General features: G+C 44.4%; 1 protein-coding gene across 1 annotated transcript in view; it reads right to left on the reverse strand.

Moving 5' to 3' along the window:
* Positions 1-2,917: 2,917 nt before the first annotated feature.
* The window catches only part of MDGA2 (MAM domain containing glycosylphosphatidylinositol anchor 2), a 253,219-nt gene continuing 240,748 nt past the window's right edge, over positions 2,918-15,388 (reverse strand). The window contains 3 exon segments of the mRNA XM_037393857.1: positions 2,918-7,987; positions 8,732-8,837; positions 14,201-14,331. Of these exon segments, the coding sequence (XP_037249754.1) occupies positions 7,899-7,987; positions 8,732-8,837; positions 14,201-14,331 (326 nt within the window). The 3' untranslated portion in view covers positions 2,918-7,898.

Below are 15,388 nucleotides of genomic sequence, written 5' to 3' on the forward strand. Positions count from 1 at the left end.
GAGCTTGAAGTAGCTCCTGGCCCCACCTGCAGCCTCAACAAAAGAGCTGGACAAGAAATGGAAATACCTGGGGTACTGCACGCAGCAGAGAACGGGGATCAACCCCATGATTGCCGAGGTCCAGATGGGACCTCCACAGTGGACCACGTAGTCACTGACCTTGACAAATCCAGACGACTCCTGCAGTAAGGTCTGGGCTGGATCTGGAGTTGCTGTGCCACACCACACCATTACACAATGGCAGAGAGACCCTGGAGAGCTATGTGGGCCCAGCACACCTATACCCACATGGCTGGCATGGGGAGGAGTGCTCTGAAGTAGCCTGGTCTGGCACAGCACGCACATTTCTCTTGTATTTCTTCCCAGGGATTGTGTGGGCATTATGGAAAGTCAAAGCGATGGACTTCAGCCCTCAGCTGTCTGCACGGCTGTGTAAAGCCTTGTTACTCTGCTGGCCCCAGGCAAGGGAAGGAAAGGCCCCAGTAGAGAAGGGGGTGGCATGGTCTCTTTGTGGTCTAACCAAAATCTTTCAGTACCTATCAAGAGGTGGAGGGATGGGATGGGGAGAGAGAGTCCTCCTTTCTTACATCTCTCAGGAAGGCAGAGGCACATCGAGTGAGACACGGTGCCCCCCCAAACCCAGTCCCTCCCAACTGCCCTCCACTCTTCACTTCAGTGGATCTGGGGGGCAGGAGCAAAGCAGCATGCAGCCAAAGAGGAAAAGACAGAAAATACTGCTGGCAATTGAAAAGGTAACAAAAAATACCGAGTGACTTTTTTTTTTTTCTTTATAAAACGTACATAAAGAACATGTACCTTTTGAGGTAAAAGTGAGACCAGTTTGTAATTTAACCAATACATTAACAACAATGACAAAAAATAAATCTACAGTGGGTGTGCTAGTAAAATAAGAGACCAAGTTTTGGCTATATACAATACTTGAGATCGTTAAAATGTAATAATCATTATATATACATTAAATACATACAATTACAGTTATTTATATAATATTTACAAACACAAACACACAGGGGTTTTCCCTTTGCAGTTGGTAGTGTGCAAGCAGAAGCACATCTGATCTTTCCTGAGAAGTTGCTGAGGCTGATAATTCTTACTCGCAGTAATGTGTGTTTCTTCAATCTCTTTTGTGGTCATATACGTCAAAAACAAGTCAATAGTTTACAGTTGCAGTTGTTGCAGTGATCCTGTTTCTTCCCTACAGGTGGAGGACTGCAAACCTCCAGCCTGTAGAACGCAAAGACTTGTTGCATGCAAAGATCCTGGATCCCAAGGAATCGGCAGAAATATTTCTCCAGTTGTCAGCCATGACTTTAGCTTGTGAGAAAAGCATTCATATCAATTTGTCCAAGCACTTGCCAACATTCAAGTCTCTTTCTCAATGGAAAAAAAAAATAAATTACAGAGAATAGAAATGGAAGGAAACTGGTTGCAAGTCACCTGTCATTGATCCTTGGTAAGTTCCAATAAGGTGACACTCAACCTGACCATGTCATACAAAGAACCAGCTAGGAGAGACCGTTAGGTGAGGCTACCAGGATGCATGCAGAAACATATACAGAGGGAACGCAAACATAATCTTCCTACTTATGTTTCAGTTTCTTGTCAATTGTCTGACACAGATTTTTTTAATTAAAGTACTAGGGTTGCTCTCAGCAGGTTACAAAATGTTGCAAATGACCAAGTGAACTTGGATGGTTTTGGACGGTTTTGGGCGTTTGAGGAGGGGCACAGAGGGAGGAGGGAATTACTCCCCATACGTGCAGCATCACTGCTTTCTCTGAAGACTTGATGAGTTTCTTCTCACTAGAGTAGTCTCAACACAACACAACTATTTCTCTGAGAGGTATGGGTAAGATGCCATTTTATTAAATAAAAGTCTTAGTGTCACCACTGAAACCTCTGAAGGACTTGCTATCCGGAAACACTCAGATCTAAGTGGGATGACTTCTTCACAGACTTTGGATGTTTTATTTTGGGGAGAAAATACAGCAAACTTCCCAAAATATAAAGCTCCTTAATCTGACAGATACAAAGGAAAAGTACATTGTGTTTTAGTAAGTCACACCTACATGTAGTATCCCAAGTATCCTGTATTTGGGTTAATGATAGCTTTTATTTTTTATTATTTATCTTTGCTAACCCAGAGATATAAATATTGTAACCTGGCCAAAAACAGCCAAAAGGGGGACCTGAAGGTGGTCTGGGGGTACAGAGAGGAGCTTAACACCAGAAAGGGCGGAAAATATGTTTTAATGTTGCTGGCACAAGAATAAACAATGTTCAGCCAGCCATGAATACATTTATGCTGGCGACAAGAATGAGGGTGACAAACCTCGCAGCAGCCAAGTTTTGCAACAGCCTTATGAGCAGTGTAGGGGGCAATCATCTAATGTGTCCTGCGTCTTCTACCTTTTAATTGGTTTTAAGATTGACTAATTTGTGAGCAGGGGCATGGTGGGTGGTCGCCGGTACCAGGTGTGCCCAGCACATCCCCCGCCCCCCCCGAGCCTGAGTCCCGCAGAGCACCTTTCCCTGACTACACCTCTGCGTCCCAGGGTGCATTCCCATGGGATCTACGGGGTGACACCAGAGTTGGGGGCTTAGGGAAAGATGACATAAAGCAACTGAAGACCAAAGGTCCAATGACTGCAGGATTGCATGAGCTCTGGGTTGTTAAGCTCCTTTGCATGAAGGGAAATCAAATGGTTTGTATGTGCTGGTTTAATTCCTTCTGTGCTGCTGAGACTGACACGGGCATCGGGGTTGAGGCAGCCGTAAACGAGGGAGCACGCTCCTGTGCTGTTGCTTTTTTTGCAAAGAAAAAAAAAATATTTGAAATGTAATAATAACCTTTTTTATAGCTTTTTATAGCTTTATGAGAAAATACAAGAATTAATCCAGATGGCACCCAATATCTTTATTAGCATATATAGGCAGAGAGTGCTTATAATACCAAACTGTATCTTTTTTATTGAACTGCTCTATAAAGCCATTCTTCTGATGGATCACAGTTCTTCTTGGGGAGAAAGAGAGTTTCACTTACCCTTTGATACATGACAAAAAAATTACTAGCAAGTAAACCCTCCAAAAATAAAAGCATGTGAGCCTCTTCCACTAAGGGTGGAAAAAAATCTGATCATTCTGACTAAATTACTCACTACAAAGGGATTTCACTAACCTTACAAGGCAGTAAAAGAGAGAACAAACTTCAACGATAAGCTGATATTTTAACTGATCAACTTTGGTTTTAAAGTTTGGGAATCCCAATTGCCCCCAAAGCTGTTCCAACTAAATTACGCAATTCACACTGGTGAACGCAGCAGATAGCCCAGTGCTGGGTGTCAAGAAGGAAACTGCTCTGGCACCAGTGGAGGTCGGTACCTGGGCATGGGGCTTGCAGCCGTTCAGGGACTGCCAGCTGCATCTCCATCTTCTTTGGGTGAACCAGCTCCTCCTCTCCCAAATTAAGAAGACATTTCCCATTTCCAAGGATTTCTGTGGGCCTGACAATAGCATGCCCTTATGTAATAGCCTGCAAAAACTGGCTGATCTGAGATGGGCTCAGTGGAGACACCTTATCCTCCACTAGTCCATGCCTTCATCACATGAGGCATCAACACATTGATGGACTCTCAGGTAGCTGCTCCTGCCTTCAAACCATAAATGTGCGTTTGTAGTGCGATTTGAAATGTGTTTGCCCCCTTTTAGTCTATGCTCTTTTATCTTCCCTTGTGTCTCATCCAGGATCCAAGCCTGGCTGGAGCCAGCTGCAGAAGTGATGGGTTGGTAGCACAGTGAGATCAAAGTGCTTCATAACTGTATGTGGGATTTCACGTTCAGACTACGTGCTTTGTGAAAGAAATGAACTTGCATGGCTTTGTGGGAGGCAATATAAGGGGACTATGCCAATAATGTCCTTATGCTTCCAGATCATCCTGAGAAAGAATTAAAAAAAAAATGGAAATTTTATCATAGGCTCCACCCAGCTAACTCCCACAGCCATCCCCACAGAAACGATGGTCACCAATCCCAACAGCCAAGTGCTGTAGTTGCTGCAAAGTCCACATTTGCACAATTATGTATTTGATGTCCAATTTAAAAATACATCAGAAACATTACTAGATTGGATACCCAGGAACTGAATTATAGGATTTAGCACATTTCATAGAAGAGCCATCATTTCAAACTCCCTTTGACTGATTGCCAAAAATTGTCCAAAAATTTTACAAATACATTAATTTTCACAACTGAAATGGAAAAGAAAAAAAAATCAAGACTAGGAAGTACATACATATCTCAGTTTGTAATTATTATTTGTGACCCAGACAAAGTAAAAACCCATTGCCTTTTCGGTAGCTTATATTGGGAATGTAAAGGAAGATAACACTACTTCTAAATCAACAACTGAAAGAAAACCAGCTTTTCTTAGCACCTTCTTCTGCAGCAAAGCAGAATAGAAGTGAAATAGGGGAATAAATTTCCTTTCACACAAAGATCTGGGCTTTTCGGGACAAACAGATTATCCTGCCTTGAAAGAAGACATCTGTGGTCTTTGGCTGTCAATTGAAAACCTTTATCAAATACTCAATGTGGTCCTTGACCAAGGGAAAGAAAAATCAAAATACAAAGAGGAAATACAGATTTGAGTTTGCAGTCTTAGCTTGGGATCTAAACAAGCAAGCACAATCTCTACTTCATTATCTTCAGGCTGTCTTCATCACAGCTGCCTGAGCAGGAGAGGACATTGCAGGGTGCTTTCCAAATCCTCTCTTCCTGCGGAGTCCCCTGTCGCACCGCCACTGTCATCGCTGTGGCTGGAGCTCTGCCCGGCGCTTCGAAGATGCTTCTCCTGGCCTGTGCTGATCAATGGGAATCCAAATGTCAGTTTACTTCGAGTCTATTTTTGGAAGGGATGAATTTGAAGGAAAAATGGGAAAATATTTTAAAGGAAATGGAATACTTCATGCTTCACTTCAAAATGATCGACAGATTGCCACTCTTTTTTTTTTTTTCCATATTCCCCATTTCATCTGATCAAGACAATGAAATCAGGTGTCATAAAATACAGCAGAACAAGGTTTGTCATCAGCTTTGTGTGGCAAAGCCAGAGCGTGCGTGCCCACCCCCTGAGCAGGGGGGACCTCCTGCAGCGCCCACTGCGGCTCCAGCCCAGCTCCAGCCCAGCTCCAGCCAGGAGCATTGCTGCAGCTGCTGCTCCAACCAGAAAATGAGCAAAAAGAAGCTGCCCAGATCGCATGATGGTCAGAGACAGGATAGGAAATGTAACAGGAGGTCTCCTGCAAAAACCCTGTGCATCCACTTCTGTCAGGGACCCTAGCAGCCTCGGGAAAAGCCAGGCCCTCCAAAGACAGCCACGCCAAAAGCGTCCACAGAGTAGCCTCTTGGACGATCCCACAGTTCTGTGGTTTTCACGAGAGATCAGCAGGAGGATACATGTGAAGGTTTGGTTTCCACAAATCCTGAATTAGGAGACACACCGACTTCCTAAGCAAAACTCTGCACCAGGATCTCACCATACCCGACCTGTCCTCTGTCCACAATTAGAATCCAGTGCTTGCCAGTGGGAAATTTGGGTTTTTTTAAGGGTTTCAAAAACCCCACAGTCCATCTAGCCTCAAGAGTTCCCACCATCTTCCCAGCAGCCTTCCCGCTGTGGCACAGGGAATTACAGACACCACAAACTGCCTACAAACTATGGAGCCGACAGTGTCCTCGGAAAGCTCCAGCCCCCGAGCATCACGAGTATGGACCATTATACCTTCAGACAACACCAGTTTGTCCAAGGAAAAACCAAGCCATGCCAGTCGCACCCATCCGGGGCACATGGGCACATTGCTCAACAAACACACATACCACTTGGCATACCTTACCTGGAAAGAGGCTTTATTGAACATAGCTGTAAAATTATCTCTTCAGTTGAATTACTGAATTTGCACAAACATTTCTCTACAGAATAAAAAAAAAATCAAGCCTTGTCATTGTTTTACTGCATCTTGTTGTGCTTTTTATACTCGTATTTGCAAATATTATACTCGTTTGTTTGTGTGTTTTCATGTTTGTACTCCAATTATTTGCATATCAGGTTGGTTTTTTAATCCTAGGGTGTCGAGAGAATGCAGAATAATAATAATAATTATAATACTATTCTTTAGACAAAAGTATTTTTTTGTAAAATGAATTAAAAGCTGAGATAATTTAAGGAAAAAGGTCTTCAAATTGTCATAACCAACTGTAAAGGAACTTTACAATACAGTGGAAAACTGGCTGGTTAACGGTACGTGTTCGGGTAGCTCAAAACCATTTGTACAGCTTGCTTTTTCTTTTTTATTTCTTTTTTGTTGCTGTAAAAGTGGATTTATTTATTTTTTTAATTTTGCTATAATAACAAAATAATCTTTCGCGATCTGCACAGAGTCTGGCTCCAGGGCGGAGGCACGGCACCCTCGGTGCTTTGCTGGCGCCAGGTTTGCAGAGCTCTGCGGTTTGCTTGGTGTCTCGGTACGCGCTGCCATCCCCCATGCACGCCTCCCCGTCCCGCTAACGCCGGGGCCGACTGCCTTGCGAATGGAGGTTAGAGTAAGAAAATCACTTCTGTGTTTTACCACCTTCTGCGCTAAGTGTATCTTAACGACCTTTTCCTCTGGTTGACCCACTTGATAACCTGAAAAAAAAAACCCCCGACAACAACAAAAAAGTGCTGCTCCCATTTCCAGGACCAACGGAAGCTATTTTCTAATGGATAATAAGCTGAAAGGCCATGGCTGTCTGGAAGGTTAAACAACAAATATCTCATCCAGAAGGGCTTACGCAGCAGCTTAGGTCCATCCATCTCCAGAAGCGGCTTCATCTCCTTGCCTGCAGTCTGCACACCCAGGCTCCGTAGTTTGTTTAGAAAATAGTTTGCACAAATCACATTTTAGCAGTGCAAGCTTCTGTGTTGAAATTATTATTATTATTTTATTTTATTTTTTTATTTTTATTTTTTTTAAATCAGGCTTGTTTCATTGAAGGCACTTGGTTTCCATGGCAATTTATAAAAGACGGTGGTTTGGTTTCTTCACTTGATTAGAACAGATGACTTAGTTGGGGAGGGGAGAGGGGTGTTCGAGTGGCCGCAAGCAAACTCCGATAAGCCTGTGTAATATGTAAGCCCAGGTCGCACATCCTGGATAGTAATGCATGCAAAAGGAGACAGCATACAGTTATCAAGCATAGCCATGAGAAATGAAACATAAATGTCTTAAAACAGCTCTGATTTAGGGTTATTCTCTAGGGGAGGTGACAGCCAAAGTAGAAAGGGCCTACATTTATTTAACTCTATACTAAAAACCTTCTTGAAGGGAAAATGAATGCCAGCTCTTCACATACCCTGTTTACAGTGAGGTGTTTCTCTCTCTCTCTCTTGTTTTTATTTCCTCTCTCTCTCCTTCCTCTTTTTTTTTTTTTTTTTTTTGGCAGGCCATTAGGTTTCCATGGTAACAAGCAAACTATTCATTTGAAACAAAACCAGCCATGACTTTGTGCTTTGACAAGGGTTTCTATAGCTCTTTTCCGAGAGTTCAACCAGATGATGCTGTATTCATTATTGACCACAAAAGCACCTGAAGGTCTCTTCCTTACTTAGGCCAGATATCGTTCTCACGCGTGGTTCATAGTGAGTTACACTCCCGTGATGCCTTTTATGTCCCCAGTGCTTTTTAATTTTTTTTTATTATTATTTATTTATGTATTTATTTAACTTTTGAGTCAGTCAGTGGAGGAATCTTTGGTAGTTTGTTTTTAAATGTCCATTTTACAAAGACTCTTTCTTCATGCCAGTGCCTGGTGAATCTTTTGTAGCCTCTCCCAGGATAAGGTCACCTCTGATGACTTAAGACACACATGAGGATGATAACTGGGGTAAGTCGTATATGCGCTAATGTCCCAACAGCACCTGATCGTAAATCTACAAAGAGGGGGGAAAAAAGGTAGAATTAAAGAGCTGCCCAGACACAGTCAGTATTGCTACAAGGCTTAGAAGACAAAGGGCTCGGCCATCACAACCTGTCCTGCACACCAACGCGGAGGTGGCTGGGGAGGACAACAGGGTGCTCACCCAGGCTGTCTCCACTCATCACACCGAGTGCCACCAACCTCCCCTGGCAGAGCCCCGGTCTCTGTAGGGACAACGGTCTGCAAGGTCACCTCCTGCAAAGAGCCAACTGAATGAGGCAGGAGACGCTGGGATAAAAAAACATCTGGCTGCGTAGTTAAGGTCTGTATTGTAACGCACACGTGGGGGTGGAGGGATGAAAACAAAGTCCACAGGGAATCACAACACTGATATTCATTAGTTTCATATTGTTTTCCCCCCCTGAACATTGTTTTATTTTTGCTTTATCTGTCTGCCTATGTTGACTCACGGCCACCCAGCCCAGCCCCACCGTGGAGCGCAGCCCACTGCTCTCGCTTCTGCCTAATGCCCATCAGCCTCTCACTTGCATCTGTGCTAAACCAGCATTTCCCTATCTGAACAAAGACATTTTGCCTCCAGAGTTTGCTTCCAAGGAAAATGTTTCACTTTAAGCCTCTCCAACTGAATCGAATGATATATTGTTCTCCTGGAGAAAATCCATTTTAGAAACTATCTCAAATTTACAAGCACAAGACGTAATTTATTCTCTCCCTCACATGTGGAAGAGCCACTTACTGTTGGCTGGTTGGTCTGATTTCATACACTCTCCTTCCACAATTGATACATCATCAATAGCAATATCACCTTCGATGCCGGGGCCCCGGATCCCTTCAAATATGAGCTGCAAAAAAATAAAGTAGAAGCAGATCAGAGGGTGACAAATGGAAAAAGTTCAGCTGCATTTTGCATGGCATTAAACTACGTTGATGGGCTTGGAGTCATTTACAATCACTTTCTATGATACAAAAAACCCTGCAACTGAGCTCACACATACTTGCAAGGTGAACATAGAGGATGTGTGAGCAATAGAGGCTTGTACTTCTCCAAATGAGCTGAAGAATACCAGAGATGCTAGTCATCTGCCTAGCTGTCTACCTGGTGTCTCCAGGTCAGCTTTGCCACTATGCTAACTGTAATGTGTGTACTTAGGTAAATATAGTAATTCCTGGAGCAAAGGGCAGGATTAAATGGAAAAAGAGTTTTAAAGAGAATTGGGGTGTGTTTCCCAGAAATTCCTGCCACCTGAAGTGAGTGGCAGAGGCACAGCTTGAAGGACAGCATCTGCGACATGTTGAAGGACTGAGCATCCACTTGAGCACAGATTTCATGAAACACACAGGAGCCAAAAAAATCCACCATAAAATGAGGTTTCTAGCTCTTGAAGGTGGCCCAGCCAGTCCCTCCCACTTTATCTCCCACACTGGGATCCCCCTCCTGCAGCTGGTGGCACTTCCCAGCAGGCAGCAGGAGGGGGACCTTCCCATGGCCCATGAAAGCTTGGGAGAAACCTCCCAGGAGGCAGGTTTGTGTCATTTCACCCATAACACAAAGCTTTATTTATCTCAAGGGGTCAGGAAGCTTTGATTTGGATCCCTTGAGGTCCCACAGTGATCTCCTATGATCACCTCAATGGATTTTAACCTCTCAGATCTCCAACCGTGGCAGCTATTGATGACTATGACATCCCCGCTCCCCTCTTGCCCTTTTAGTGGCTCATCATCATGTTTAGAAGCTTTGATCCCTTCTAGGAATGGTTTTATATTTATCAGAGGACACTGCAGTGTGTTTTATCACAGAGGGGCTCAGGGTAGAGATTTTATTCCTTTTTAAGGCTTTAATCTTCGCGAAATGGACACCTGTGATTTCAAGGTCCTATTAGTCACTTTCTGTCAAATATTCCTAGCCTGGAACCCCAACTGCAACAGCTGGGAAGGGAAATGGTGCCTGTATGGAAATGGGTGGCTTGTTATTTGCGGTAATGTTCGTTGCTGGATATGGATTACTGTTGTAGTGAAGAAACAAGTTAGCCGCTCTCCTTCCCCAAGCCCGATGTGGTGCTGTCCTGCCATACTGCTGCTTAATTAGCTTTGCAGAAGAGTGGACTCATTCTGTGTTGCAAGAAATTTATTCACTAGAAAACATCAAAGCACTTCTAAAGAGATGAAAAAATTATGTAAGGAATATATTTCCCAAGCAGCACCATTTGCACAGTTATCTCTCCTTTCCCTTTTTTTCTCCCCCTCAGTCCTTTGAAATATTTTTGGTTAACTTAGATGACGCGTTCTTTAACTTTAATCTGCAACAATATATGCATGATATTCAATGAATTTTATAAGGATGTGCTGTGGCACTAATGGAGACATTAACTCTTGGGGGTAGAGTAAATTTGAAAAAAAAATTAATTCCACCTGCAGCAAAATATTTAAATTACACTTCATAATGATCTAACTGTATCAGGGAGATGTCTGTGGCACTCAGATGGGCTCTCTCTGTTGTCACTGATTTCAGCAGGACGCAGATCCGACCTTTCAGCAGCTTCCAACATTTCTTTGCTCATTAATACAGTTCAACCAGAGCTGCCCATCTGAAATGAATACCCTTCATTACAAATCATGAGTAAACACTCAGGGCAGTGGGAGATGACCCTGTAAATCACAGGGGTGCAGTAACAAGTCCAGCTGGATAAGCATCACCCAAGAAGTGTATCACAACAGTGCACGACGCCACCAGCCACTGCACTGCCCATGCAATTCTCTGCTCTTGCCTTTCCGTGGAGGGCACATCCCTCAACCCTGGCCACAGACTCATCTCACCCCTTTGCTAAGCCGAGCATCCCCAGCAGGTGCCCGACCCTGAAGCGGTAAGCTGGCAATACTAGGCGTGTATTTACAGCCTGTCTGTTGTGTCCTAAGCGAGGCGGCAAGGTCTGTGCTGGGAGCACTAAATAAATGTGAAAGCTGTGCATTTGGAGCAGGAGACTCCGTCGTTATTTTATTGAAGTGTGACACTGTAGGTTAATTACTATAACAAGGTGGATATTAATGCAACAGGGAACTGTAATTGGGAAAACAGTAAGTTTTTCCATAATTTACCCTGTTGTCTGAAGACAGTGTATCAAGTCATTATCCCTCTGACAATTTTTCAACTCTACCTCTGATGATGGGAAGTATTCAGCTCAAGAGGAAAATGTCTTCTCTTCTCCCCCTGCTCCTTGGCAGCAGGCATATAACCAGTCAACGGAGTTTAAAGTCAAATCTTTCCTGATAATGAAAAACACTGTTTCCAGACAAAAGGACTCTATACAAATACAACGGCCAGCATTTAATTAAAATCTGCATTTGGCAGTGCGTTTTATGGGCCTCAGAGACGGGTTGCTATTAGCCAGCTTGGCCACATGCTCAGAACAAATCACCACAGATGAGTGTTGGCAAGGCACAGAGCACAATCCAGCCTGCAGTTCACAGCTATGTGCAGGAGGTGCCAGATGATCAGAATTCCCCATCAGTATCCTGCAAACCCCATTACCTACATCTCTGTGACTTTACAAAGCTGTTGTTAAAAATACTGCTTTTAGCAGAGGAATGCAGGGGCTTCTGCGCAGGGCAACGGCCACCCTGCTCTCTTAATGGGGGAAATGGAAATCAGCCCTTATAGTGCCTCCAGAGCCAGCCCGAGTGTCCCCGGGGGATTCAGCTTGTTCTTCTTCAAGAGGATTTCAGACAGGTTTTACCTTCCTGGCCAGTCTCCTAATAAGAAGCAGAGGAGACTCATGAATGTCCCCAGCCGGACAGCGTGATGGCAAGGGTGTAAGCCCCTTACGCTCACTGTACGGGGCTGAACATCTCGGTGGTCTGGCAGGGTCAGACCAGTCCCTCTTCTGCCAAAAATGTCTTCGACACAAGAAGGTGTCAAGGGCAGCGTAGCTGAAGGCAGTGGCAACACTCCTGCTCAAATCTGAACTAAAACTGACAGCCTCCTAGACGCCAGCATGCAATGTATCGCTCCCACACCCTCCCTTTCCCCCCGTTTATTCTTTAAAAATACTTAATAAGTGACTATCTTACTGAGATAGATAGCTCTTAGGTGATACTTTTTCTGATTCAAAGCACCATAGTCCTCTCAGTTCTTCAAGACAGAAGCTTTGTTATATATTACAGGGACTAGGAAGGTATAAACCAAATCTGGGCTGCACTTTTACCCATATAAATTAACCTATAAAAAGTTTTAATTTCTTTGTCAGTGTACTGTTTTACTGCAAAGATTCACTTCAATTCACTCTCCTTAAATTTAACTGGGAGCTTTATATTCTTTCCTACTTAGACTTCTAAATGGAAAATAAAGTTTGCTTGATGCAAGAGCTGCTAAAAAAAGTAATTTAAGGTTCCAACTGCTCTGACATTTATTTGCTATATTTGTGCAGAGCTTCACAACTTTACATTCATTTTATGCTGAAGCCTTTAAACATAACAACGTAAAAGGTGAAAAACAGCTGAGCAGAGGAGCTTCCATGTTGTGTACCAGCTAGTGGCACCAGCAAATATGGTGTTGAAGTGATGCGAGTAAGGTGCACCGGTAGCAGAAGTGGCTCCTGTAACTTTTCTGAAAGCAACGGGGCCCCGTGTGAGGGCTGGTGCTCAGACCCACACTGACAGCAGCACCCACCCTGGGCACAGGGAGCTGCTCGCTGCGGTCTCCGGTTGCTCTGCCAGTACCTTACGCCGGATGGCTGCCTGCAAGGCAGACACCCCAGCTTTCCCTTCCACCCAAAGCCACGCCTTCTTCTCCATGCTGATGAGGTGACCCCGGGTTTGCCCCCCATCTCCTTCGTCCACCCCTCCACATTGCTGGTGCCAAAGCCCTTGCCCCTCTCCAGCTGAGGCTGCTGTCCTCATCCTTCCCCTACCTCTGCTAACGCCTGTCCCAGGTCTCGGGAATCCCTCTCAGACAACACTGCAATTGCTTTGGTTTCAGCTGCCCCAGCCACCTCTCCTCTCCCTTTACCAGTCCACTTTTCATGTTCAGATACTAAATAATTTTTCTCTCCTTCACCGTTCAGACTTCTTGGACTTATCCTGACTTCACCAATGCAAACTCACCCACTCTGATCAGCTCCCTTGTGCTTGGCACCATGCTCTGAGTGTACTTTAATACTCGTGTCCCTCTTCTCCACACTCTTCCTCCCCGGTTCTGCCACTTTTTTCCACTCAAACATCGTGTAATGCTATACCTCGCATATCCCCCTCTTGCAGTTTTCTTCTAATTTCCCTCCATGCAACGCCTCTGCAATCACGTGCACCAAAACATTTCTCCTCTGATGTTGCCTCTCATGCACGGGAATAAAAGCAAAGGGTCAGGATCAGTAATTACCCATAAAGCGAATCCCAATCTGCATGTTTGAGATAGCAGTTTTGACTCGCACCGAATGACTTTTAATTTTCCCCCAAAGCCATTACCTCCCCCAGGGGACTTGGAGGTTACAGAGAGGGGACAGAGGAGCCTGGTGAACATTGCACCACAGGGCACAGCTTGTGACTCCCATCTTCCATGACGATACTCCCAGCCTCAAACACACGAGGGCTTGCTCACAGCAGCTGCCTTTTTGGGTCCGTTCCAGTTACAAACAGCTCATAGCATGAATGAGAACTGCCCATAAGAGTCTATCAGCATCTCACTGTCAAACCAAAAATGAAATGTGTGAAAACCTGTCATAACTTGCATGTACCTAGCGAACGAGGCGTGCAGCTCTGCCGTGCCAGGAGCTCTGCGCAGGCAGCACTGCTGCTTTGGCAAAGACTTAGAGATCATTCCTTTTTCTGCAGAAAATGCTTGTATTTCAAGAGACCTCTAACACAGGCACTGTAGCATGGACCCTAAATATTCTTTCACAGAAAGTAATTCTGTATTCCAGTCGCTAATCTGAAATTCAAAAATGTTTTGTACTGGCTACCAGCATCTTCTGAAAACTGAAAGACACTTTGCCTTCAAGCAAACAGCTACTGTTCTGTCATTAAAATGTGCATTATTAAGCTCTATGGTGCTCACCTATTTAAAGCAAAGAAAGCAATTATCTATCCATAAAGCAGCTTTCAGACCTGAAATGAAGCTGTGAAATCCTGTGTCAGAAGGAAAGGGTCAGCATACACAGGCCCTCCCCTCCAAAAACCAAATGCTCCTGTTCCCGGTGCGTGATGCACAAGCCATTACCTGAAACGAAGTTGGGGGGTTTATATTAACACGGGCTTGGTTCCAGTGCTGTCCTTTATTTCCACTTGAAGACCACAACGGGTTCTCTATTGCAGTCTGACCTTTCAAACGCAGGTACACGTTCAAGCTTCCTAGAAGAAAGGTGGAGAACTGGAATTGGTTAGGCTTTCCCATGGAGCACAGATGCTGTGCTGGGTACGGCAGAAACCCCCTACTCACACCCCCTTCCTACTTTGCAGGGGCCTCTGCTAGGGCTGAGTGGATGTGGCGAGTTTCTTGTTGTAAATTCAAAAACTTTTAATCTTGGGAACACTGTGAACTGGTGATGTGAATTCACAGCAGAGGTAAACTCAGTGCGCAGGGAGTGCTCTGCCGTTGTGGGCTGGGTGGTCGCACCCATTGCTCCTCAGGAAGGACATGAGGCTTCCCAGGGTAAGATGGGTTGAAAATATTTTTCTGTGCTTTAGTGTAAATCAGGCATTTATAAACTCTTTACCCAAGGATAAATAAGCAACTGGATTGCTTTATCCTTAGCTTGTGCTTATAAAGACTGTCCAGCTTTTTGCTTCCTCTGTACACCATTTAAATAAGCGTGCCGTAGAGCCTTGCAAGTCTATCTCAGAGACAGATGTGATGCCCTTACGCCTGCTAACGACTATTTCTGAAGGACAACGTAATCCTCCGAGTCAAAATAACCCCAGTAAAGCCCCTCCCTGTGGAGAAAAACCTCATAGACCTGGGTCTTTCCCCACCGCTGACCATGAAGTTACTGGTTCCAGCACAGGCATTATTTGCAACAGGTAACAGACCGTCCGCATTCAGCAGCCCTTCTCTCTGGTTAATCGCACTGTCTCAGACCATGAACAGAAACAAGGGTCTTGGTGTGCCAACAGACAGCAAATGCATTGACTTCATTTAGCAGAGTTCAGTAATTCACATGGGTTTTGGAGATTTTGTTCCTTCTTGCCCACCACTGTTATCTGCAGATGTGTGAGGCAGTGACGTCTCTTTGTACTATGAAAATCACTGCATTTGCCTTCATTCAAGAAAGTTCAGATGGTCAAGTTCACATAAGACTACTGGTTTTTTTATGGTGTTAGGCATGGCAGCTGGGGAGCTTGTACAAATTATATTTGCAATGAAACCTCTCAGATCTGAGGCAGCTGCACAGTGACTCAGCTACTGCTA

Source organism: Falco rusticolus, chromosome 7 (genome assembly GCF_015220075.1).
Source record: "Falco rusticolus isolate bFalRus1 chromosome 7, bFalRus1.pri, whole genome shotgun sequence".
Taxonomy (NCBI): Eukaryota; Metazoa; Chordata; class Aves; order Falconiformes; family Falconidae; genus Falco; species Falco rusticolus.